Source organism: Piliocolobus tephrosceles, chromosome 2 (assembly GCF_002776525.5).
Source record: "Piliocolobus tephrosceles isolate RC106 chromosome 2, ASM277652v3, whole genome shotgun sequence".
Classification (NCBI taxonomy): Eukaryota; Metazoa; Chordata; class Mammalia; order Primates; family Cercopithecidae; genus Piliocolobus; species Piliocolobus tephrosceles.
This window is the reverse complement of record NC_045435.1, coordinates 65,255,174-65,280,166: the sequence shown is the minus strand read 5'-3', so window position 1 is coordinate 65,280,166 and position 24,993 is coordinate 65,255,174. Positions and strand designations below refer to the sequence as shown.

At 40.7% G+C, this 24,993-nt stretch overlaps 1 protein-coding gene across 11 annotated transcripts in view; it reads right to left on the bottom strand.

The window, feature by feature from the left end:
* FOXP1 (forkhead box P1) overlaps positions 1-24,993 on the bottom strand; it is a 631,582-nt gene that overhangs the window by 147,848 nt on the left and 458,741 nt on the right. For all 11 annotated transcript variants that reach the window (XM_031935180.1, XM_023200113.1, XM_031935179.1 and 8 more), the window contains one exon: positions 10,365-10,466. In XM_031935180.1, coding sequence (XP_031791040.1) covers positions 10,365-10,466 — 102 coding nt within the window. The remainder of the gene's footprint in view (positions 1-10,364; positions 10,467-24,993) is intronic.

The window sequence follows — 24,993 nt, the reverse complement described above, 5'->3', positions numbered from 1 at the left end:
TCTCTTTAAAATTTTGAGAGCGACTAAATATGACAACCATCTGATGTATGAAAATTATTCACAACCAAAAACAGACAGTCTGGAAATAGCCGGGATGACTTCATTTAGACAGAATTACCCAAATCTGTTTCTAATATACACAGTACACATAATAAATTTTTACAATATGACAAGGAAAACAAACTTAATAAAAGTTCCCGATCTTTTGTTACACAAGCATGCTATATCCATGCTATGTTTATAATAGTTTGCTCATGATATCACAGCTCAGTAACAAAGGCCCAAGCAATACAAAAACAGTTACTAGGCATGACATCAGCTCACAACTACCGTAATTACATCGGTACACAAATTTCCCAAACTGTACATTTTCCAAACTGCTTCTCAATTTCAACGGCTGCCTTTAGACAATTACTTGCAGAGCTGTCTGCAGGCTTTGAGTAATACCCGTCTTTCTTCTCTTTCCCAAGCGTCATTTCCCTTTAGAAAGTGCATATTTCAATTATAAGCACTATTTTTCAAATATGCCCATCAACATATGTCCAAATTAGGAGACGGTGTGGTCTGGTGGTTAGTGAGGAGCATTAAGCATCAGCAACTCTGATTCCATTCCTTTTGCTTTCCCTGTTTGCGGGGCCCAGGTGGCAGCTCAGAGAGAGGCAGTAGAGTGTAATGGATGAAAGCATAGACTCTTGAGCCAGATTGTGTGGGCTAGAATCCCAGCTCCGCCACTTATCAGCTGTATGGCCTTGGACAAGTTAACTTCTCTATGCTCCCCTTTCCTCCCCTGTAAAATGGGAATAATGATAGATCTTACCCCATAAGGTTGTTGTGTAATAGTTGGCTCCTAGAAAGTACTATATAGTATTTACTATTTAATATGATAACTATTATCTTTCTGGGACTCAGTTTCCTGTTTGAAAACCTGGCTTAAATTAACCTGACTTAGGGTAAACTGTTTAATTTTTCTAATGTCAGGGTAGGGGGTTGCAGCCTGGTCACATTACCTCAAGATAGTGAAGTTCAATGAGTAAAGTTTGAATGAATGAACACATGCATGTATGAATCAGTGAATGAAAATATAGGTCGTGAAAATAACCAATAGTTACAGAAGTGAAAAATACTATATTGTGGACATTGAACTTCAACCTATTTTCTCTAATCACTTATTTTCATGTTCCTGCAATGAATGCTGATAAACATCTCTGACCCAATTGAAATAGTAAGTGTAAGGAAAACAGATATTACCTTGTGATTTTAGAAGTGTATTTCTCTAAGGACCAAACTTTTCTAACCCATCCTATATGCATAACCTCTGTCTCACTGTGTTGTGTGGTCAGCTGGCTTTCCTGACTGGGCAGGGTGCCAGGGGAGCACGACTACCCCCATTGTCACTTCTGGTCCATGGTATTGCACCAAATGCTGTTATTCTAGGCTCCAGGAAATTTTCTAACCACTGGACAGGGTCCAATGCTGTGTGCTAATGAGTTTCAGATTGGAGGACTTCACTGTGCATGTGTCAGAAAAGTGCCACGGTTTATAGCGAGGTGGGGGGAGGGAAGAAAAGACACACAAAAAGAAAAAACAGTAGTTAAAAAATGCTGGCTACTCAAATTGACAGGGAACGTGACCTCTGCACTTCAGCAGAAATTCTTGCAGACTTACAAAATAAAGGAGTTTGCTTTTATCGCACACTGTGAGACTCATATGGAAAAATGGAAAACACTACATCACTTGACCTCAGCGTGCCCCCTTTCAACCACAGACGAATATTGTGTACAAAAATTCTAAATCAACTTAAGATGTTCCAAAAAAAAAAAAGAGAGAGGCTTTAATTGTCTACATTAGATTTGATGATCACTATTTTGGTTCTGAGATTTTGCTTAGAAGATTCACACAGGAAAAAGACTCAAAATTCCAGGAACAGTATTTTACCACTTTGGGGATAATGATGTAGTGGTGTCTATTGGGTGGGCGTTATCATCGTCTATACTCCCATTGCACTGGAGAATACTGAGCAAGCCTGACTCGCCCAGGCCTGAAAGTCACTCAAGACTAAAATCATGATTATTTGCTTACATTAACAGAACATTAAAACCAATTTTAAACAACTTAAGGAAACTCGAGCCATCTTTGCTTGGTGATTCACTGCCATGAGAAACCAAGAAGCTCTTTTCTCCCTTCAAGGCAACCGATAGGCTTGACAGCAAGACCTCATTGTGGGATCACAGCCTATCCAAGAAGAAGCCGCCCGTCTGCCGCTGCTTTTATTTTTTTGTTAAGAAGAATCGCTTCTTAGGAGAGTCTAACTCACAGAACTTTTGAGTAATGAGATTACATTTCCATTTTTTTTCTTTTGCCACACTTAGTCCTGGGGACTTTAAAAATCCAATTCTTTCACATCCTCGAACTGTCATCAACATTTTTTCAGATGGTGTCAATAAAATTGATTGCTTGCAGTTCTGAGTTCTGTTCTGCACATGGAAACAATATCATTTATTTTAAAGTATTTTCGATAGGGATGGAAGGAGAAATGGAACCTCAGGAAACCCATCCACAACATTTGGAGAGGGGTGGGAGGGAGCAAATCCAAAGCAAAGTAAATGTCCGGAACATTACCGTACGCTGGAAACTTTGACAAAACGTCCTGATGTATAAACCCTAAACCTGACTGTTGTGCTGACTGATACGTCTTCCTGTCAGATATGAATGATGTTTCTGGAGCATTAATATGTTCATTAAATTCTAACTCCCTGTACTTAAAATATTCTCTACTTTGGCTCAGAGGCATCTTGACAGCTCTGTTGTAATCATACATGTGAGGCCCCCAGTCTACACAGTTGTAGAGATGCCTCATACCTATAACCAATCTGTTGCTTTTACAAGTTTAATCTAGGTATTAAGCAGCTGATTGTGGAGCCACGTTGCTTCGACATCTTCAACTCAGCTGTATATCACAGAAACCACTATGGGTGGTGACAGACTCCCATGATGCCTAGCAACTGTACATGCCTCTAACTCCTTAATCTGTGATACTACAAAATATGGCTTGCGTTTTTTTTTCCCCCTCTTTCCCCGAAGCACAAGTGGACGACCAGCAAGGGTCCGACAGTGTTATTCCTAATTACCTTTTTTTTTCACTCTTGATCCTGTGGCTCTCATAATTAGTTACCTGGGGCTGCAATCCAATTTGAAGTGATGACAAGAAAGTGATCCATGAAAAAGTAATAAGTTAAATCCAATTTCAGCCTTCCTCTAATTAAATGCACATGGAACTAATGACTCCAACCCTAGCATTTTAGTGATAATGGTAATTAGCGAGGTGGGAGTCACTCTCTTTTTCAACACTGGAGGTGTAAACCACAAGGTAAAATGGCAGGCGTACTCTTAATTACATGTGTCATTTTGTCAGCAATTTACACATTTTTGACCAGTCAAGTATGTTTTTTTCCCTGTCCCTCTCCACCCCCTAGCCCCAACAACGATTACAACACACTAGTCCATGTTCCAAACACAAGCTCACAAGAGCACTTCAGACTTGAAAATAAGAAATAACTTCGCTTTGCCGTTGTTGATCACCTAGTCCCCGCCACACACACATACACACAACACACAGACACACATGCACATGCACACACAGACACATAAAGATACACTTAGGGTAATTATGCAGATCTAAGTCCTCTTAATTGAAATCCAGATATTTACAGTGGAACTGATTTTTGTTGGTTTCAGTTCTCTTTTTTTGCTTATAACACGGAAAATAGAGTAATTTACTTATTTATGGAAAATATGACACTCAGTAGGTGCTGAGTAAACACGCCTAAAAAGAGAGGCAATAATTAACTTCTCGATGGCATATTGGTTATCTGTGGTTCTAAAAGCCTGGCTTACCATACTGGTGCTGTTACTACCTTTGTGCTGTGTAGCAAGTCAGTTAACCTCTCTGTTTCCATTTTCCTCATCCATTAAACGGTTTAAGGACAGTGCCTATACTACGGAGTAGTTAAGCAGCTGGTCCACATTCAGCTCTGACTAAACATTCATTATCTACCACATTTTGCATGTGGTGGCAAAGACATGATTACATATAAAATATTAGCATCATATTTGCATTTTAATTCTTAGATACATTTAAACTAGTGATCATATAATTAAATGTCCAAACTGAGATACTTCTTTTTTTTTTTTTGAGATGGAGTCTCACTGTCACCCAGGCTGGAGTGCAGTGGTGAGATCTCGGCTCACTGCAACCTCCGCCTCCCAGGTTCAAGTGATTCTCCTGCCTCAGCTTCCCGAGTAGCTGGGACTACAGGTGCGTGCCACCACGCCTGGCTAGTCTTTGCAAGATGGGGTTTCACCTTGTTGGCCAGGCTAGTCTTGAACGCCTGACCTCGTGATCTGCCCGCCTTGGCCTCCCAAAGTGCTGGGATTACAGTTGTGAGCCACTGCACCTGGTCACTTTTTTTTTTTTTAATTGAAATAGAGTCTTGCTATGTTGCCCAGACTGGCCTCAAACTCCTGAGCTCAAGAGTTCCTCTGGCCTCAGCCTTCTTAGTAGCTGAGATATGGTGCACAGCATTGCAGTTGCATCTGGTTCAAATAGGGCTTTTTTTTTTTTTTTTTTTTTTTTGAGATAGGGTCTTGCTCTGTTACCCAGGCTGGAGTGCAGTGGCACCATCAATGGCTCACTGTAGCCTCCATCTCCTGGGCTCATTCAATCCTCCCACCTCAGCCATCAGAGTAGCTGGGACTACAGGCACTGGGCCTGGCTAATTTTTTTGTATTATTTGCAGAGATGGGGTTTTGCCATGTTGATCAGGCTGGTCTCTAACTCCTGGACTTAAGTGATCTTCCTGCCTCAGCATTTCAAAATGCTGGGATTACAGGTGTGAGCCACTGTACCTGGGGATACTTTCGAGAGAGAGAATTATGAATAAACAAAACCAATCAATAGTCATGGAGCGGACTGTCCTGGGCAGACTGGGACACAGGGCCACCTATATACAGCTGAAGTTGAAATACCAAAAACGAACTAACTCTTTATATTACAACTTACACCAAAATTCTGGAGGCAAGCACAAAACAGACTATCAAAGAAAAAAAAAAAATCTTAAAGCAGGAGTATGAGCCTGGACCCCAAGGTGAACTTTTGAGGTTCATGAAATCCCTAAAATTGGATGTGACATTTTGTGTTCATGTGCATTTTTCTGGGAGGACGGGTCACTGTTTCTATCATATTTGTAATGGTGCATGTAATCGGAAAGACTTAAGAACTATTTATAAAATATTTCGGTTTTATTATTTCTTATCGAGACTTATTTTTAGGGTTTTGGGATTCTCGAAAGTCATGTGATAACAGTAACATCTTAAAGGTATCACAATTTCAATGCTTTGATCAATTTAAAATGCTAGGGATGCCAATTCTAGACAATGTTAACTCTAGACATAAAAAAAAGTTTGCCTCCCTCTCCTAAATTATCCTCCTTACTAATCAGTGCATAGGGCTATTTCTTAAGGGTCAGTACTTCAAAACCATTCCATTTCACTATCAACAACATAAAACTGTAGTTTCCTTTACAGGTTTCCTCTTGCCAATTTATTCTTTAGTGAACAACGTGGAAATGATACGAGCTACTAAGATTATATGTGGCATTAATGCAAAGCAAAATGCTGCCTAAAGCATGTTTTATATAACTGCAAATAAAAATGCTAAAAAAAAAAAACACCTGCTGAATCTTGTATTTTAACCTCCTCCACTTAAAGCAAGAATCCACATGATCACTCTGAGCTTCCAAGTGGACTAAAGGGCTGGCCTGCTAAGTGGGTTTCACCATCTTTCCTTCCAGCGAAATGACCTTCTGAGTAAGGGGCTCACATATGACATCACCTTGGAAGGAAGGGGATGGGCAGGAGGGAAAACTATCAGATGACTGGCTTCAGGTTCAAATTTTTTATAGGGGGCCTGAAACTGGTGAGCTTTCCACTGTAGGCAACACACAAAGTTTACTTTCTTTCCTAACTTTAATGCTGCCAGAATACACATGTACTCTTACTTTCTTAGGAGAAAATGTGTCATTTGATTTCCTTCCAGTTTATGTACTCGTGCCAGCAACTAAAATGCTTAAAGAACCAAAATGAATTGCTACCCAGAAACGGTGGTCAAAGTTCCAAAATTTGATCAATAAAATTGCTCATCTACTCACAAATTAATCTTCAGCCAGTAAAGTTACGCATTTTCGAGGTTATGAGTACACCTGCACTGTTTAGCATTTATTTCATTTGTTTAAGCCATCTTCAGAAGTATATAAATATTTATAAAAGAGAGCCTATGCTGGGCACAGTGGCTGTAATCCTAACACTTTGGGAGGTCGAGACAGGTGGATCACCTGAGGTCAGGAGTTCAAGACCAGCCTGGTCAACATGGCAAAACCTAGTGTCTACTAAAATTACAAAAATTAGCTGGGCGTGGTGGTGCATGCCTGTAGTCCCAGCTACTCGGGAGGCTGAGCAGGAGAATCACTTGAACCTGGAAGATGGAGGTTGCAGTGAGCCGAGATCGCTCCACTGCACTCCAGCCTGGGTGAAAGAGCGAGACTCCATCTCAAAAAAAAAAAGAGCCTACTATTTTTACTTATCTGTAATTTTCTTTTTGCAGCAAAACGTTAATTTGTTTACAACTCATAAGCTTCCTGAAGGCAGGGTCTGTCTCTTCAACAGTTCTGTATCCCATGAACACCAGCACCATGCCCAGCCTGCTTTGGAAATGATCACCAACTTGCACTTAATTAATTCAGATCACTCTGATTCTGAATTTATGATGGGGCCAATTTTCAATTTTCATTTGTATCATTCATAAAAAAATTTGCAAAGCAAATGAACAGACTAAGTAAAAAGATAATTTCAGTTACTAAGTAGAATATTTCTCAAGAACTTTAGAAGCAATATCTATGCCCGATTAATGCCTTCATTAATAAACCACATCACCCAAGAATGTGACCAGCTCAGATTTGGTTCAGTATGTGGATCTGCAAAGAGCAGCATTTCTCTCTTATTTACTCTCATCTCCCTGAAATTAGACCAAATTGGTGATGTTTGACTACATTTTATGATCTCTATCGAGTAACCACTTATAGCCTCCTCTAACTTTCCATTTTCTTTTGTTTGTATCATCAGCCTGTGAAACCAGAGAGCGCTGCCAAACATAAAGCAGGGAAGTGTGAGATATGCTTAAAATATGAGTCACAGTATATTTGGGGATTTGGGTTTCTTTTTTTTTTTTTCCCCTCAAGCTATCAGCAGATCAAATCCTCCTTCCCTGTCAAGCCTTCCTCTATGCAGAAGATCTGAAATTTGCTAAAATCGGTCTCTCGGTGTAGTTATGAAGGGTGAGAAGATCAGAGATGAGCACTGTTAAGATTTGCTATAGGATTTCCCTTTCATTTCAGAGCCACTCCGGCGGAGATGCCTCAGCGAGGATGCAGTATGGCAAGATATATTTAAATATGAAGGTTATTCTTTCTGTGAATCACCAAGTCTATATGCATATTTTTATAATGAGGTAATATACCATGTGGCCTAGGATAGTAATTTCTCCTCTGTTTGTGGAAGGCCAGCCAACCTAATAAAGCTTACTGAATGTGCATAACCCTATCAGGCAGCTGAGGGGTCCTTCAGCAATTGTCTGTGATACACACACACACCAGTCCACCAACCCTTTAGATTTCTTTCCCCCGGCCAAATCTTAAAGCTGGTCTAAATTCTCTGCTTGTCAACTCCTCTACTTGGGGGGTAGGAAAAAAAATCAAGACATCTTCTTTACCAAAACCAGCATTCAAGATTACCCCTTCTCCCCCCACTTTTTATACAGACTGAAGAGCTCAGCAGAATGTGTGAGGTTGGTTTTGACACTGTCCTTGCCAAGAAAAACGAAGCCCTCTATATCATCCTCTTCTGCATGGTGGCTAAAAACCCTGTAACAGGCAAGAAGAAAAAGAGCCCTCAAAAGGAAATCCCCTGAAACTTTACTTCTTATATTTAGCCCTCAAGGAACTTCGTTCATCTTGGAAAAGAAGTTACCTAAAAATGCCATATGTTTTTAAAAAGCAAGTATGAGGGAAAATAATTCTACCATAAAAAAATCACAAATGATATTCAATACTGAAGAGCAGTGTGATCAGACAGATTGTGTATGTGTGTATTTTTTTTATTATCTCTAACCAAAGCTCTACTATGTGTAAGATTTTCCCCCCAATAATATATTTTCATTTTCCCAATGCACTTGAGGTCTGATGAATTCAAGAGGACTCGGGGTATTTTTAAGGCGGTGAGAGCTCCAAGAGGGAGGCAAAAAGAATGGACCATCATTTGAATCAATGAGTGACAGGCTGGGCTAGCTCCCTGTATACATTAATAAATTAGAATTTTAATTGTGTCTCTGTCCACAGGAGATGCCCCAGTACTTTAATATGTACCAACAATTGGCTATGTTATGGAATCTGCAATGTGGCCTCCGCTGCTGACCTCTGAAACACAATTCCCAGTCTGACTACGGAAACTGTTCAGTTTGATCCTTTCAACTTATTTGAATCCTGACAAATAAGCTCACAGCTGAAAGGTCAATATAGTCATATTTCATCCTCCAGAGCTGTTCTTAAGACATCTGCACAACAAAGCACTTCTTATAGCACCTGATATGGGCCCTCAATGGCACTATACCTCATTAAAAATGTCCCCTGCATGCGCATGCATTCCAAGGCACATGGTCTGCTGACGGTTTACAAATAAGTGTTTACAGAAGGGTTAGTAAACAAGGCACATTGTCAACTCTTCCAATAAAGTGTCACTATAGTGTTGAACTCTCTCTGGAAAGTGAGTTTCCCAAGTACATGTAGAAGAACTAGAACTTGCTGGTCAAGGTCAGTTTGATCTTTGCGAATAATCTGGGAACAGGCTGTGGTTCACCCTGACCTGTGAAAAGTAAACACAAGCTAGAATTTAGGTTGACCTCATTATCCAATTAATTGGCACCAAGTTATACACCTATCAGCTACCGCTTACAGATTCTGTCACCTCCTGTGATAGGGATGCCCACCTTCAGCTATGAAAGTAGTCTGAACCACTTAGGACCCGGGTGCCAAGTGCCCTCTTTTAAATGTGAGCATGAAGACCCTGATTCAAGTTTCTTTGCAATTTCTATTACAATTTTCTACTTTGAGTCAAAAATCCAAGTTAGATTTTTTTTTTTTTTTTTTTTTTTTTTTGAGATGGAGTTTCACTCTTGTCACCCAGGCTGGAGCACGGTGGTACAATCTTGGCTCACTGCAACCTCGACCTCCCAGATTCAAGCGATTCTCCTGCCTCAGCCTCCCTAGTAGCTGGGATTACAGGCACCCGCCACCACGCCTGGCTAATTTTTGTATTTTTGGTAGAGATGGAGTTTCACCTTGTTGGCCAGCCTGGTCTCAAACTCCTGACCTCAAATGATCCGCCTGCCTCAGCTTCTCAAAGTGCTGGGATTACAGGTGTGAGCCACCATGCCCAGCCCCAAATTAGATTTTTATAAACTTACTCCTTCTACTCCATTAACCCCTTGCCTTCAACGTGCCTGAAATCAGAAGTTGCTAGAACAACCATTTTTGTATCTTTACATAAAAATTTCTTGCCACTTAAAAATTATGACCTAGAAACATTCTGAACGTATCCACTGAAGAATTGGGTATATATTAGAATCATTACAAGACATAATATTAAAAGTACCACATCCTCCTCAGGCCAAGTCATAGTTCTTGATGCTACTGACATTCTGGGATGAATCACAGTGTGTCATGTCCTGTGCATTGCAGGATGTTTGGTAAGATCCCTGGCCTGTACCTACTGGATGCCAGCAACACCTCTGCCCTGCTAGTTGTGGCAACCAAAAATGTCTCTAGACATTGCCCATTGTCCTCTGGTGGGGGGCAGGAGGTAATCATCCCTATTGAGGATGACTACACTGAAGTAAGGTGTGTGTCTGTGTGTGTTTATCCCATTTCCAGACCCAACATAAGAGAACGTGGTGACAATTCTGAGTACTATGAACTTTTCTCATTGGTAACCTACACTGCCTATCAGCAACTCAACACTTGCAACTCCTTATCCTTCTATTATATTCACTGATCAGGAGATCTTACGCCTGACAATAAAACTTTTGGTCAAACACACATTTTCCCCAAAATGTTATACCCTGCTGGTAAACCAAAAATGCACTTTCCACAGAAGATTTTCTTACATGATTTGCAATGCTCAACACAATCCACTCCGGAATTGCTTATCAGTTATCCCAAAGGGTAGAATGTCAATTTAAAAAGAAAAAGAATTGTTACCTGAAGAGCTGGTTGTTTGTCATTCCTCTTGGGAGACTTCAATCCACTAACTTGCTGCTGCTGTTGCTGCTGAAGAAGGAGCTGTCTTGCCACCTGAAGTGCCTGGAAGGAAAAACAGATGAAAATCCTTTGCGTTACTACACAGGTTCAGGGGACTCTTCATAAAAAAGGATTCCAGGAAGTGCGCTTTGGGACTGGGTCCTGACTTTCCTATTTCCTGGCAAATGAAAACAGCAAACGAAACTTCCCACCAGTCTTAGTTGGAAAAATTTCCAGAATTTGTTTACGTTTCCTTTGACTTGGCCAATTTCATCCACAGTTCCACAGGCATCAAAGCAGACACTTTATTCCTACTACAGATCTGACATGAAACTTAAGACCATGAGTGATTGGGACTCTGAAGAAAGATGACAGAGACACTAGGAGGAACCCGGGCAAAGATGAAAACTTGGGAGACACTACAGGGCCCTTTCCAGGATCACCTTCACCCTCCCTCAATTCTTCTTGGGGAAATGTGGGGACTCAAGTTGAAAGTAATACTTTCACCCGATCTGAGTCCAAATAAAGAGAAACAGCTAAGTGGTGGATCACAGGAAAAGTATACACTATGGGTTAGGCTATCTAGGAAGGAAGATGAAACAGATGAGACATACCTAGGATGACCCTGATAGAAATCAGAGAGGAAAATTTGGCAAATCTGATCTCTAGTCATCTTAAAGAGGAACGTTATGTATCTGTGAATAAAACTGGTTATGTTTATTACAAATGACCCTTTCAGGCTTACAACATGGGAAGGTTTTTCCTTAAAGGTAGACATTGGGGAGGTAGTATGAATTGGAGATAAAGCAGGAAGAAAACAGAAGAGTCCTCTAAAATGTTTAACATATGACTGACAAATCTTTTTAAAAGTTCAAGACTGGGCGTGGTGGTTCACGCCTGTAATCCCAGCACTTTGGGAGACTGAGGTGGGCAGATCACTTGAGGTCAGGAGTTCGAGACCAGCCTGGCCAACATGTTGAAACCCTGTCTCTACTAAAAATACAAACATCAGCTGGGTGTAGTGGCAGATGCCTGTAATCCCAGCTACTTGGGAGGCTGAGGCAGGAGAATCGCTTGAATCCAGAAGGCGGAGGTTGGGGTGAGTTGAGATAGCACCACTGCCCTTCAGTCTGGGTAGCACAGTAAGTTTCCACCTCAAAAAACAAAATAAAATAAAATAAAAGTTCAAGTAAAAAAGAAAAAAATAATGTCATCGATAAACTCCCACGAAGACATTCACTGCCAAAGAATTCAGAACAGGAATAATGGCTAGCCACACATCTTTCCAAAGATGGCAGTAGGATCAGCAACAGAAAACTGAAGTTTGAGGATATTGTGCTAGAAAGTCATATGAAAAGTTGGGTTACTTGAGTCAATGCAGCTGAGAACCAAGAATGGCAGAGAACATGGCAGAGATGTCAAGAATGCTCATTAAATGATGTGCTTAGAGTTTAGACACAAAATGAGACTTCTTATATGAATAATAATTTCTATACGGTAACCAAATTATTTGTGCATCAAAGAAGAGGCACACATAGATGTCATCAATACATCAAAAGGACCTGAGGCTATAGTCTTAGAAACTTAGCATAACGGACTTATGATGGTAGTGTGTTCCTTAAAAAGGAACAGGTACTTCATTTATATAAGAAAACAACATGTATATTTACAAGAAAAGTTATAGGGACAATGGTGTAATGGAAGAGAGGTAAGAGGGCCTGGGTGTCCCTGTGCATTGAACTCAGAAGAAAGAGAAAACAGAGTAGTCTAGAGGATTAATGTTCATGAGCAGACACCTAAAAACATGGAATGTGCAAGGACAGTGCTTCTCCTAAAAGGACACGCTCACTGAACTGTGCTCATAACTAGAGTTGTAACACATAATATTTTTAAGATACTGTGTAAGGTTGAGTGGCGCCTTTGTGTTTAAGAGGTGCAAACGAAAGCTGACAAACACAAGCACTGATAGATAAGTGACAAAGAAAAGACCATGAGAAAAGTGGAACCCTGCTATCCCACCTCCCTACTGCGTCCACTCCCGTGTCCCAGGGAGGCCTTCTGCCTACTGAACTCACCACGACCAGCCCTTCAGATGTAATGCACGGGCTAGTTCAGCTGTGAAGGGAGAGACAGATTCGACAAGGCCTGCCTGGAAGAGCCTCGAGAAAAGGGGCTGTCTGAGTGGGGCATCTGGAAGCCAAGACGCCTGGGAGAGTTGCCTGAGACTCTAGCCTGCTGTCTCACGGAGGATTCACCATCACTGGACTCCGGGTTTCCTTGTCTCCTTGGAGACGCTCAGTACATGCGTAGGTGTAAAAGTGGGCAGAGTGAAGATTTCATTTATATCATATAAGAAAAATAGTCCCAGTCCCCTTTGCAAGGTATCTGCAGGAGCAAAAGCCTCTTCTCCTACTATATATGTTCCCTTAGTTATTTCACATGAAGGTTTTACAGCTTTTTAATGTAGAAAGGGAACTGTTATATATTTTAAGTGCTATCATCAGACTTCTCAGAATAATAGACTGATCAGCAAAGAAGGGTTTGGCTGCTAGTTGGAAAGGCAGAGAGAGGGACTGTAGATGACAGTGCAGAGAAAAATATGGTGGGAAAGAGGAGAAAGGTTACACGCACATTTAACACTAAAATAAAGCAAGCAAAGAAAAACAAAGTAATGAAGACTCTATATAACTTATACTCCACCAAATACTGGGAGAACAGGCACTCACTTTTTATTACTACTACTACTACTACTACTACTATTATTATTATTATTATTATTATTGAAGACGGAGTCTCACTCTGTCACCCAGGCTGGAGTGCAGTGGTGAGATTTCGGCTCACTGCAATCTCTGCCTCCCGGGTTCAAGTAATTCTCCTGCCTCTGCCTCCCGGGTTCAAGTAATTCTCCTGCCTCAGCCTCCTGAGTAGCTGGGACTACAGACATGTGTCACTACACCCGGTGAATTTTTGTATTTTTAGTAGACATGGAGTTTTGCCATGTTGGCGAGGCTGGTCTCTAACTCCTGACCTCAGGTGATCCACCTGCCTCGGCCTCCCAAAGTGCTGGAATTACAGGTGTGAGCCACTGTACCCGGCCTCAATTTTTAAATAGTCAAGTCTCAGAGCAGCTACAGTCAACTCCTCAGTTCAGCAAAGTGTCTTTAAGAAAAACATACATACATACACACAAAACTATTCTTTTTTTTTGGCAGGGGGAGGAGGGGGCAAAATCTTGCTCTGTTGCCCAGGCTGGAGTGCAGTAGCGCAATCTTGGTTCACTGCAACCTCTGCCTCCTGGTTTCAAGCAATTCTCTTGCCCAAGCCTCCCGAGTAGCTGGGACTACAGGCACCTGCCACCATGCCTTGCTAGTTTTTGTATTTTTAGTAGAGGCAGGGTTTTGTCATATTGGCCAGGCTGGTCTCAAACTCCCAACCTCAGTGATCTGCCCGCCTCAGCTTCCCAAAGTGCTGGGATTACAGGCATGAGCTATCGTGTCCGGCCATCACAAAACTATTCTTATATGAGCATGGTCTCATAAATGTACATAAGCAAAGGAAAGTATAGAACTTAAACCTAAGTTTTCAACAAATGCTTACTGAGCTGGCTCTACAGAATGATCACACATTTCAAAATTAGCTACTAGGATCCGCAGATTTAATTTTTCTGGTTTGAAGGGGGTAAAAAAGTCATGTAGAACTTTTTTTTTTCAGACCCAATATAGGGTACATGAACTTAAATAATCATATTGCAAACGCCAGCCTCTTCATACCATCTCAAACAGAGGCCCACTAAAGATGATAATCCAAGATACAAGCACAGGGGGAAAAGGTTTGCAAACTTGTGTGAACCCAAGGGAAACTGTAGCCGACCTACTGAACAGAGAACACCACAAGATAAAGATGTGCAAACTGGCTTCCAAATTTCAGCTCCCAAATGAATAAACACAGGTAAAATAAATAGTTGGGATGGAGAGACAACACTAGTGCAGAGAATAATTCATTTTGATATGAACTGCTATGAATTATCCCACAATAATTCCCCAGCTTTATCATGAGTATGTTAACAGAGTAGGAACAAATTATTATCCATATCCTCCCCAAATTAAAATCCATTTAAAAATTGCCTGAGGCCTCAGCAGGAGTTTTAAAACCTAACTGAACAGAACCTATAACATGGTTTGAAATCAACCAATAAAACGTGTTTTCTTTCCATGATATATAAATTACTGTGGTCTAGATTTTAAATTGTCACATGCAAGGAGAGGCAATAAATCCTTAGTGTTTAACACTATGTATCTGGGCATTATAATATAAATATCCAGCATCTACGATTTGTAAAAAGTAAAAAAACACTTATTATAATGTTCAGTGTGGGACAGTGAAAAATGTGCAATGACTGATGGGATCCCCTTTGGAAACTATGTCAGAGACCTATGTTCACCATGTTTCCTGTAGATGATGACTTGATAACCATTTTTACCTGTTATGTGATCAGAACAGATTATGTCCTTCATCTCCAACTCCACTGCCTAAACCCCAGAGATCATCTTTTTTTTTTTTTTTTTCTTCGAGCCAAGGTCTCACTCTGTTGCCTGGGCTGGAGTGCCGTAGCACAATCACGGCTCACCGTAGCCTTGACCTCCTGGGCTCAAGCAATCCTCCCACCTCAGCCTCCTGAGTAGCTGGGACTACAGGCATGGGCCACCACACCCAGCTAATTTTTTCATTTTTGTAGAGACAGGATCTCACTGTGTTGCCCCAGCTGGTTTCAAACTTCTGGGCTCAAGCAATCCTCCCACTTTGGCCTCTCAAAGTGTTGGGATTATAGCTGTGAGTCACAGTGCCAGGCCAGAGATTATTCCAATACAATTGAGGAGTGAGAATGGACTTTTCTTATTCTTATAACAGTATCTCAATCACAATTAGAGAAAAGTCCCTTAGGATATATTGTTTGAAGATAAAATTAGATTCTCTGGATACAGAATGTGTGTGGATATGTGTTTGAGTTTATGGGACAGGGAGAGAGGAGGGTGAAAAAGGAGGAAGGAGAGGGCAAGCGGCAGAAGGAGAGAGACAGAAAAGATATAAATAAATGAATTTCTCTTTTAAGAAGCAAGGATCAACTCTGACTCAAGTTCCAGATCAATTGCTAATGTAAATAACGTAAAAGGTCCAATCCCATCTCTGGAGACCTTTTACTCTTGGTGGTGGTTCCTGGGCTGGGCTGAGTCAACACTTCGTTTATAACAGATGTGACAATTGCTTGGCACTGGATAACCTGGTCCTGTATTTTCATGCTAGGCTCAGGTTACAGTAAAGACACAGTTTGAGGATGTCACAGAGTGGAGGTGAATGATAAAACTAAGGCACTTAGAGCCCAGTTGCACACATTCACATTTATTTTCCTTCAAACTAAAATAAGTGGCTCTCTGAGCTAAAAGAAGAAGTGGGCGGGGCGGGGGGAGTGGGGGGCAGGCATGCATCACTTTCATCTCAACTGTGGATTGACTAGTCTCCCATCTATGCCTGGATCTGCACAAGGGGTTGGAACTGCCCGATGGCTGGCATGCCATGGTCCATGGCCAGCTCTCAGAACTCAAGAGCCAGTGAGATGGTCTTTTCACTGCTGATTTGGTAGGTCATGTTTTCACATTAACTGGGAACCTGGACATTTTTGACACACCTTCCATTCTATTGGTCCAAGATTACTTCATTCTCATCAGTGCCTTCATATTCTTAGTAAATAAGCGCCATCTGTTATTTACAAATTATGTTTTACATAAGCATGTTTACAACTTCTGAGCTATTTACATTCTAAGATCATAGCAGGTGCTTATATTTAGGGGCTAGGTAATTCTATGTTTAGCATGTTTATCAAGGTAGCCGATGTTCAAAAACATGTCTACCATATTTTAAGAAACATCAACAAGTTTATATAAAATATGGTTTGAACAGGCATGCACATATACATAAAGCAAGCTGGTAGAAGGAGAAAATCTTTCTAAAATGTTTTGCATAACACACTTGGTGACAGGGTCTGAGATAAGCCACTGACACATGGAGGTCTTCAAAAAATATGACTAACTGGAAAGTTTCTAGTCACGGGCCAGCAAACTATAGCCCGTGGACCAAATTCAGTCTCTCACCCATTTTGTACATCTGTCATATATCAGTTCATGATATAAGAATGGTTTTTGCTTACTTAAATGGTTGAGAAAAAATAAAATAAGATTATATTATAACATGTGAAACTTACATGGTATTCAAATTTTGGTATTTACCAATAGTCAAGTTCATCCCCTTATATATAATCTATGGCTACTTTTCTGCTACAAAATGGAGTCAAAGACTTTTGACAGAGACCACATGGCCTTTGAGACCTAAAATATTTCTTATCTGGCTCTTTACTGGAAAAGTCTGTCAATCCCCGTCTTAGGTTGCTATCTGTATTCTGAGATCCCCAAAGATTTCATTGGATAGAATCTTATATAAACACATCTTTCAATCAGTTCCCCAAAATAATTTTAGAGTTTGGCCAAGGAGCAAGAACATTATTAATTAGCTGTTCTTTAAGCTCAAATTCAATGTTGATGTTCTGAAAAGGAAATACATCCATGTGCTTTTGATCTGAAACTGTTTAAAACTTGCCTCAAACCTTGAAGATGTGTTTCTGCTGGTAGGTAATTGACAGCAGTTCAGATCAGTATGAGATCCTGAGCACCCACAGAACGAAGACAGCACGTGCCTTATTGGTGGCCAGTCAAGAGTTGGTTATTTCCTGTCTGCCCTGAGAAGTTGTCCCATTTCCAGCTTGAAAGGCTGGTCTGAGTCAGCCACCCTTCTTCTAATTTCTTTTCCTAGACTCTCCCCACCCCTCAAGATCAAACCTGTTTTTCAGATAATTTCATGGGCTAATCAACAGTCACTGTGGATATGGGGGTGGGAGGAAAAACTTGTAAAAAGAGAAAAGCAGCATGGGAAGATTAGTAGGAAAGGAGTCATATTCTCTCCTCTGTTTCTCATCCTCTACATCCTCTTTGAGTCCCTCTAGAGAGCCTGGTTCCCCTAAACTAGTTTGCTATCTTTGTTCAACCCCAGCAACCAAAGCGATGATCATTTAACACAATCTGACAATCACTCTGTAGCAAGACCGGGGACTAAGTATGCAAGGAAACTTCATCACCTTCTTGCTTTAGACAGAGCAATCACTCCAGTGCAGGAAGGAATTAAGGGCTGTAAATGACTTAAAGAAAAGAAAAAGAAAGAAATGACAGTGGCTTGTAGAACTGGAAGTATTCATACAGAATCAGCAGTATTCCAAAGCAACAGGTTCTTCAAACACTTTTTTAAAAATTTCAGGCCGGGCGCGGTGGCTCAAGCCTGTAATCCCAGCACTTTGGGAGGCCGAGACGGGCGGATCACGAGGTCAGGAGATCGAGACTATCCTGGCTAACACGGTGAAACCCCGTCTCTACTAAAATACAAAAAACTAGCCGGGCGAGATGGCGGGCGCCTGCAGTCCCAGCTACTCGGGAGGCTGAGGCAGGAGAATGGCGTGAACCCGGGAGACGGAGCTTGCAGTGAGCTGAGATCCGGCCACTGCACTCCAGCCTGGGTGACAGAGCGAGACTCCGTCTCAAAAAAAAAAAAAAAAAAATTTCATTTTACAAATAGAGCACTTGGTTATAACAAGACAATGGAAAAAGTAAGCTAATCTCATGGAGGGATTCTGGTGATTGTGAAAATATTAGATGCTCAAAGAAAGATTCCAATTCTTATGACTATGTAACTATTAGATACACAAGGGAAGAACAAAAGCACTGCAGTAAATCGTTGAGTCAGGTTATTGGCGTCGTAAACAGAAAACAAAACACATCCTCCAACAAAACTTACAGGGGGTAATGACCATTCACAGACAGCCTTTAACAGTTTCTTTGTACCAGTCACTGCTTGGTCTACTCTATGATACTGCAAATAAGGGTGTGGACTCTGAACATTCACCGGTAGTAAATCCACTTGACTCAACCCCAAAAGCAGGTGCAGTAGACAGCCAAGTCTTACATCAACTGGGATATATTGAATTTGAATCAGTGGCTGAGAACGGAAAGGCTCTATGTAGCATCATCCATCCTCAAGAGTTTCGACAGCTGGACAAATTATCCTATGCTTACAGAGCATTTAATAACAGCTGATATTTAGGTAGGACATTTTGCATGGATTTGAAAAAGTGTTCCAGTCTTTGCAAATAAGTTTATGAGACAACGTCAAGATAGGCATGGAGAAAAATCAGAGCAGAGACAACTCCGTATCTACAGCATTCCAACATTATGTGTTTGAGTCAAAATGGAAAGGGACAAGAAACATAAAAGCCACTGTTCTCTATGGTCATCATTGTCCTAACTGCAGAGGAGTTACAATCATGGGTCATGGGCAGTGTCATCTCTGTGTGGGGACGGTGGGGAAGAGGTAAAGGCCAGGCCAAAGCACCCTCTGCAGTACTTGGACCACTTTATCACCCCACACCAGCCTGAACCTCTTCTAGATCTACGTCCAATGTTAGGTTTCACATATACTTACAGACATGATTTTATATTCTTTAAGCTACACGTAGGGTGGTTATCATTGCTATGATGCCTATTATGTATATTCCTTGCTTTTCTTTTACTTTAATGTTCAACAAATACTGCAAAGGTAGGTTTGGGAGTTGTGCTTTTTGTTTCTTTTAAAGTCACCAATTTATTTGAGTATATTTTCTTGGGGAGGAAAAGATGGCAAAAAATCCTTCCTTCTTTCCTCCCTCCCTCCTTTTTTTCTTCAAGAACTCGGACGAAAGAGAATTGTGCAAATGTGTTCCTGCACCACCTCGTGATTTGCCTGCATGACTGTTGTGGGTTCAAATGCCATTCCATGCACCAACTACAGGAGACATGGACACACAGAGATGCCGAAGGCTCTAGATAGGAGGTGGCATTCTGCTAGAAACCCCACCGCCAATCAAGCCCAGGAAGGGGTCAGCAAACCCTGTATCCGCTTGCAACTATAAGTAATCTTTTTTACTTGAAAGGCACATATAGGATACTTCCCAGCCAGGAAGCTAAAGCATAGGATCTTCACGACATCAAAAAAAAAAGGGGGGGGGGTATCTATGGTCTATGATCCTCTTGCAAAATTAGGTGTAGTAAGTTTAACGACTACAAACAGTCAGGAAGTCTGTTTGAAGTCTTTTGGAAGAGCAAAAAAAAAAAAAAAAAAAAAAAAAAAAAAAAAAGCCACCACCATCATACTCCTACTCCCATTAACATAGGGCCCTATAACCACCTTGCTGAGGCACTGGCTGGTTGCTCCTCTTGGAGCCAGTGCCAGACGCTGAATCACTACACTAAGTCTCCGGCACCTGAGTTGTCTTTGGAGGGATTCCATTCAAGCAGTGCCCAAGCCTGAGCCTGTTTAGCTCATGAGAGTTGACAAGATCACAGCCTAGGCTGCTATGACTGTAGGCCACATTAGCATTGCAGTGAAGTAAAACCGAAGTGAAGTTTATTAGAAAATGTCTAAAATGTTAAGTTGGATGCTGCATCAAACTCTTTTTTCCCTCTGTTTAAGACTAGATTGTGTTTAAAAATAAATAAGTTGGCCCCATCCTCCAGGTTCCCAAAGTAGAAAAAAATCGGGGTCAAATGCAAGGATAAATGAATCAAAAGGCTCTATTAACTCACTGTATTTAACCCACTGTTTTTTGCAATTGCCTTTTATGAGGGTGCAGCTCAGCAACTCTCATTATGAATAATTCAGATTCACATCTTTTCATACCTCAGAATGAGACTTGCTAATTTTGAAGCTTGTGGAAGAATCTAACTAGAATTATGCTCAAAATAATGGAGGATTTTCCATGATTTTCCTAGTAACACTGAACCCAGTTCTTGCTCAAACAAATATGGTGCTGCATTCCTTTTTTTCTTATACTATAAGTCACACATACTCGGGATGCCCTAAGAGGCAATTAACACCTATGAATGCTTTGCTTCACAAAGTACCTTCCTTTTCTTGCCTGAATTTGGGCAAAGAAGCAAAGAGTAAAAATGATTTAGAGGCAACATTCCAGCAGATAGAAGACAAAAGAAAGAAACAGAAATGGGAATATAGGAAAGGCCCAAAAACGATTAATAATGTAAAATGCGGAACTACTCACTATTGATCAAATATTAGGATTGGAGGGGGGAAATCCTAATAATCTCCATTAATTTACACTCCTTAAAGCACTATTTAAAATAGCTAAGATTGTATCTGTATAACAGTTTGAAAAATGAGGAGCATCCAGAAACACAGAGACAAGTGCAGCATAACCTCCCTACATTTAAGACACAAAATAAAAACACTGTATTGATTGTTTACTATGAACCAGATGCTGTGCTAGTTAGTTTCTCTCTACACTAATTTTATTTCTTGTTCCCAACTTTTCTAATGGAAGTTGGGGAAAGTTGTATAACTCTTGATTTAAAATGGGCAAACAGTTCAGTGACTTGCCCAAGGTCACAAGTCTACAGACTGGCTAGGATGGAAAAACAAAAACAAAACATTGTCTCATGAGAACTTGATACTCACACTGTACCAAGGTCACTGATTAGACCAAAGATGGCCGTAGGTAATCTTGGCAAAGGGCTATGCAGACCTCCGGAGCTAAAAATGCATGACTCACTGTGGGCCCTTCTGCTTCCAGAATGAAGGGAAGGGTCTTTTCTCAGTGTCATACCTTCTAACTTTAATCTCCCTTCTTTTCTCCACACAAAAGACTTGCTTTTTTTCAACCAGATGTTTCCATGGCCAGGACTCCGTGAGCCATAACCATATCTACAAGTCTGCCCTCCCTGTTCTTTGCCCACATTTACATGGCATCCAAGAATCTTTTTCATCTAAATTTAACCATTCCCTAAAAACTCTGTTCACAGTCCAATTCCTTCAAGCAGCAGTGTCCCCTGATATCCCCAGACCCAAGGGACCAGCCCTGCTTCTGAATCCCTGTAGCAGCATCCTGTGTTTCTACTGTTGTGATGGCAAACTCCAAGCAGGCGGACAGGAAGGAATTAACAAGTCCAGCTATCGCTGCTCTCTCACACGCTGTGTTTTCACCTCTCTGGTTATCTGAGTTCATCTATCTTCTTTTGGAATATTTATGTTGTCCCCATCATACCTTGATTCTCAGCTCTTCCTCAAGCCTCATTCTGGACAAGTCCCTCATTCTTTGGTTCAGCTAAGCCAAAGTTGGATTTTTTTCAAAAGGAACTTTTCATAAAGCAAATAATAGAAAAGCAGAGCTAAGAGAACACAAGTCTTTTTCTTTTTTTTACCCAAATTTCACTGAAGTCCAGCCACAGTTGACGACTCCGGACACCTGTATCTTACACTTCACCTCCATCTAAGTGAGATCTCTTCTCCTGACCCATTCGGCGTGACTTTTAGGTCCAGCGGGATTTCTAGCTCTTGTTTTAAGCCACTGTAGACTCTTGCACTCTGCTATAAATACATTCTTCTTCTTTTTTTGGTGGAGGTGGTATGGGTGCTAGCTTACTGTGTTATTAAACCTGCCCTGGTCCCTGGTCATTGGGGATAAGGAAGATAATTAAAAGTTGTAATTTTTTTAGTGTTTATTGCCAGACAAGTACCAAACAGTGCAGAGCCATTATATTATTTATTTTTTCACAATTCTTTGAGGTAAATTATACCCAGTTAACAGATGAGGGAGAGAGAGAGAGGCAAGTGGGCAAGGGTGAAAAAACTAACTACTGGGTACTATGCTCAGTACCTGGGTGTCAGGATATCCCCAAACTCAGCATCATGCGATATACCCAGGTAACAAATCTGCACATGTACCCATGAATTTAAATTAAAAGTTGAAGTTATATTTTTTTAAAAAAGAAATGATACAGAGGGACTCCATATGTCTATTACCTAGTGCTGAAAAGAAATTCTTTTCAGGTTGGGCCTAACAGGTTAGGCCTTTCTCAGTTTTTGCCTTCTCAGCAGTTATACGCTTACAATTTTTTTTTCTTCTCTCTGGAGAGAAAAAAATTCTGAACAATTCTTGGAAAAAATAATATTTAAAAAAATCCCCAAATAAAAACACCACAATTGTTTACTATAAATACATTGTTTAAAGTATGTCAAATAACTAAAATAGTTAAACTATTTTACCTACTCCAAAATATTTGTGTTACTTATTATGCAAAGCATATAGAAAAATGTTTCAAATATCACTATTACAATTGATACTTATAATACAGCATGATGTATGCAAGTGTGTGGTGCACGCATTATGTTTGTGGTTACTTTAACTTGTAGATCATAAACTGTGTGTCAAAAAAAAAACAAAACCAAAAACCAAAAAATAAAAAAAAAAAAAAACAGAGAAACACAAGACCAGAGAGGTTACATTGTAAAGATTATGTGACATATGTAGGTAAAGCCCTTAGCACAGCACCTGAAGCATGACAGTTATTCAGTAAATGGAAACTAAAACTATTACTATATGTATAATACACTGCCCCAGGCATAAGAGAATATATTTTCTCAATGGAAAGCAAAGATTCCTTTTTCCCAGTGATCTCAAACCAATGGTCGTCCTCTTTATAGAAACACTAAGAAAACTTGCAGCATCCTCTCTTGAACCCAAAGAGATCTAAGGCAGTCAACTTTAATTGTACAAAAAACAAACTGAGGACAAGAGGGGTACGTGGTTTATCTGCAGTCACACAGATGACATGCAGCTGAGAATCCTGGCTCTTACAATGGCAAAGGCACTTGAGCAAATATGACTCTTTCTGACTCTTACCAAACATTCACCCATGCCTTGCTAATTCCCAATGCAGGAATGGCTGCCTAAGAGGCAAATATTGAGCTAGGGGGAGATGATGATACTGGTGGTGATGCTACCAATGAAGAAAATGGTGACTAACACTGAATCCCAACTACAATTGGTTCTAAATTGCTTTATATAAACCAAAAGTTTATGTAATGTGGTCAAGTTCACACAGCCTGGATAGAATCCCTTCACTATATTCAAGAACGACACACACACAAAGTCCACTAATCCACAGACCTATGGATTTGGAGTTCTTCCATTCACCTGGAACTAGAACTACTTGCTTGACATGACTGATTAAAAAAACAGTAGACATATATAGAAAAATATATCAGGTTAATCTAAGCCACACAAAAAGGTAACTTTGTAATGAACTTTAGAAAGATTACATCTTATGGTGGAAAAGAAATACAGATTTGATTGGCTTGTCGCGGAATTAGAAACTCTTTAAAAGGGAATTTGAAAAAAACTGTGGTCATCTGATATACAGTTATGTTCACAGAGTTGTGCTCGAAAAGTGACAATGATCTCTGGAACTTCCAGTAATCACAGTTTAGCATAAGATGGAACTTGAGTCTCCAGGCATGAAGAAGTAAGGATTCTCTGGGAATTTGGGGGAATTACTGACCCTGAGAGAATCAAGGAATTACAAAGAAATAGAAGTTTGCTTTGAAAAACATTAATATATTTCTACAAAAGCAGCATACATAGTGGTTGAACACACACGAATCATTGTGTCTGGATCTGAAGGCCAATTCCACCATTTGCTAGCTGTGTGACCTGAGACAAGCTAGTTAATCTCTCTGTGTCTTAGTTTCTTCCTCAATAAGAATGGGAGGAACTGAAAGTACCTATGTCAAATCGATACATGTAAAGTGCATAGTCTAGAGCCTCACACTCAATAAGTAACAAGTGATTTTGAAAAGTGCTGTATAACTACGGATCATGAAAGTAGTAAGTTCATGGTAGAAGATATGTAAAATGTATACATGAATTGGGAGAATAAAAAAAAAAAATATGACACCATCATCTGCAATGACACATTGTCAGCATTTGGGGATATGATGAAGAAAAGACATTTTCCGCCAGGCATGGTGGCCCACACCTGCAATCCCAGCACTTTGGGAGGCTGAGGCAGATGGATCACGAGGTCAGGAGATCGCGACCATCCTGGTTAACATCGTGAAACATTGTCTCTACTAAAAATACAAAAAAATTAGCTGGGCGTGGTAGCGGGCGCCTGTAGTCCCAGCTACTCAGGAGGCTGGGGCAGGACAATGGCGTGAACCCGGGAGGCGGAGCTTGCAGTGAGCCGAGATCGCACCACTGCACTCAGCCTGGGCCACAGAGCGAGACTCTATCTCAAAAAATAAAAATAATAATAAATAAAAAAAAGAAAAGAAAAGAAATTTTCTTGGGCCAGGCACGGTGGCTCATGCCTGTAATCCCAGCACTTTGGGAGGCTGAGGCAGGGGGACCACTTTAGCCCAGGAGTTGGAGATCAGCCCAGGCAACATGGCAAAACTCCGTCTTCTACTAAAAATACAAAAATTAGCCAGGTGTGGTGGTGCACACCTGTAGTCCCAGCTACTTAGGAGGATGAGGCATGAGAATTGCTTGAACCTGTGAGACGGAGGCTGCAGTGGGCTGAGATAGCACTACTGAACTCCAGCCTGGGTAACAGAGCAAGATTCTGTCTCAAAGAAAACAAAAAACAACTCCCCCCCCCCCCCA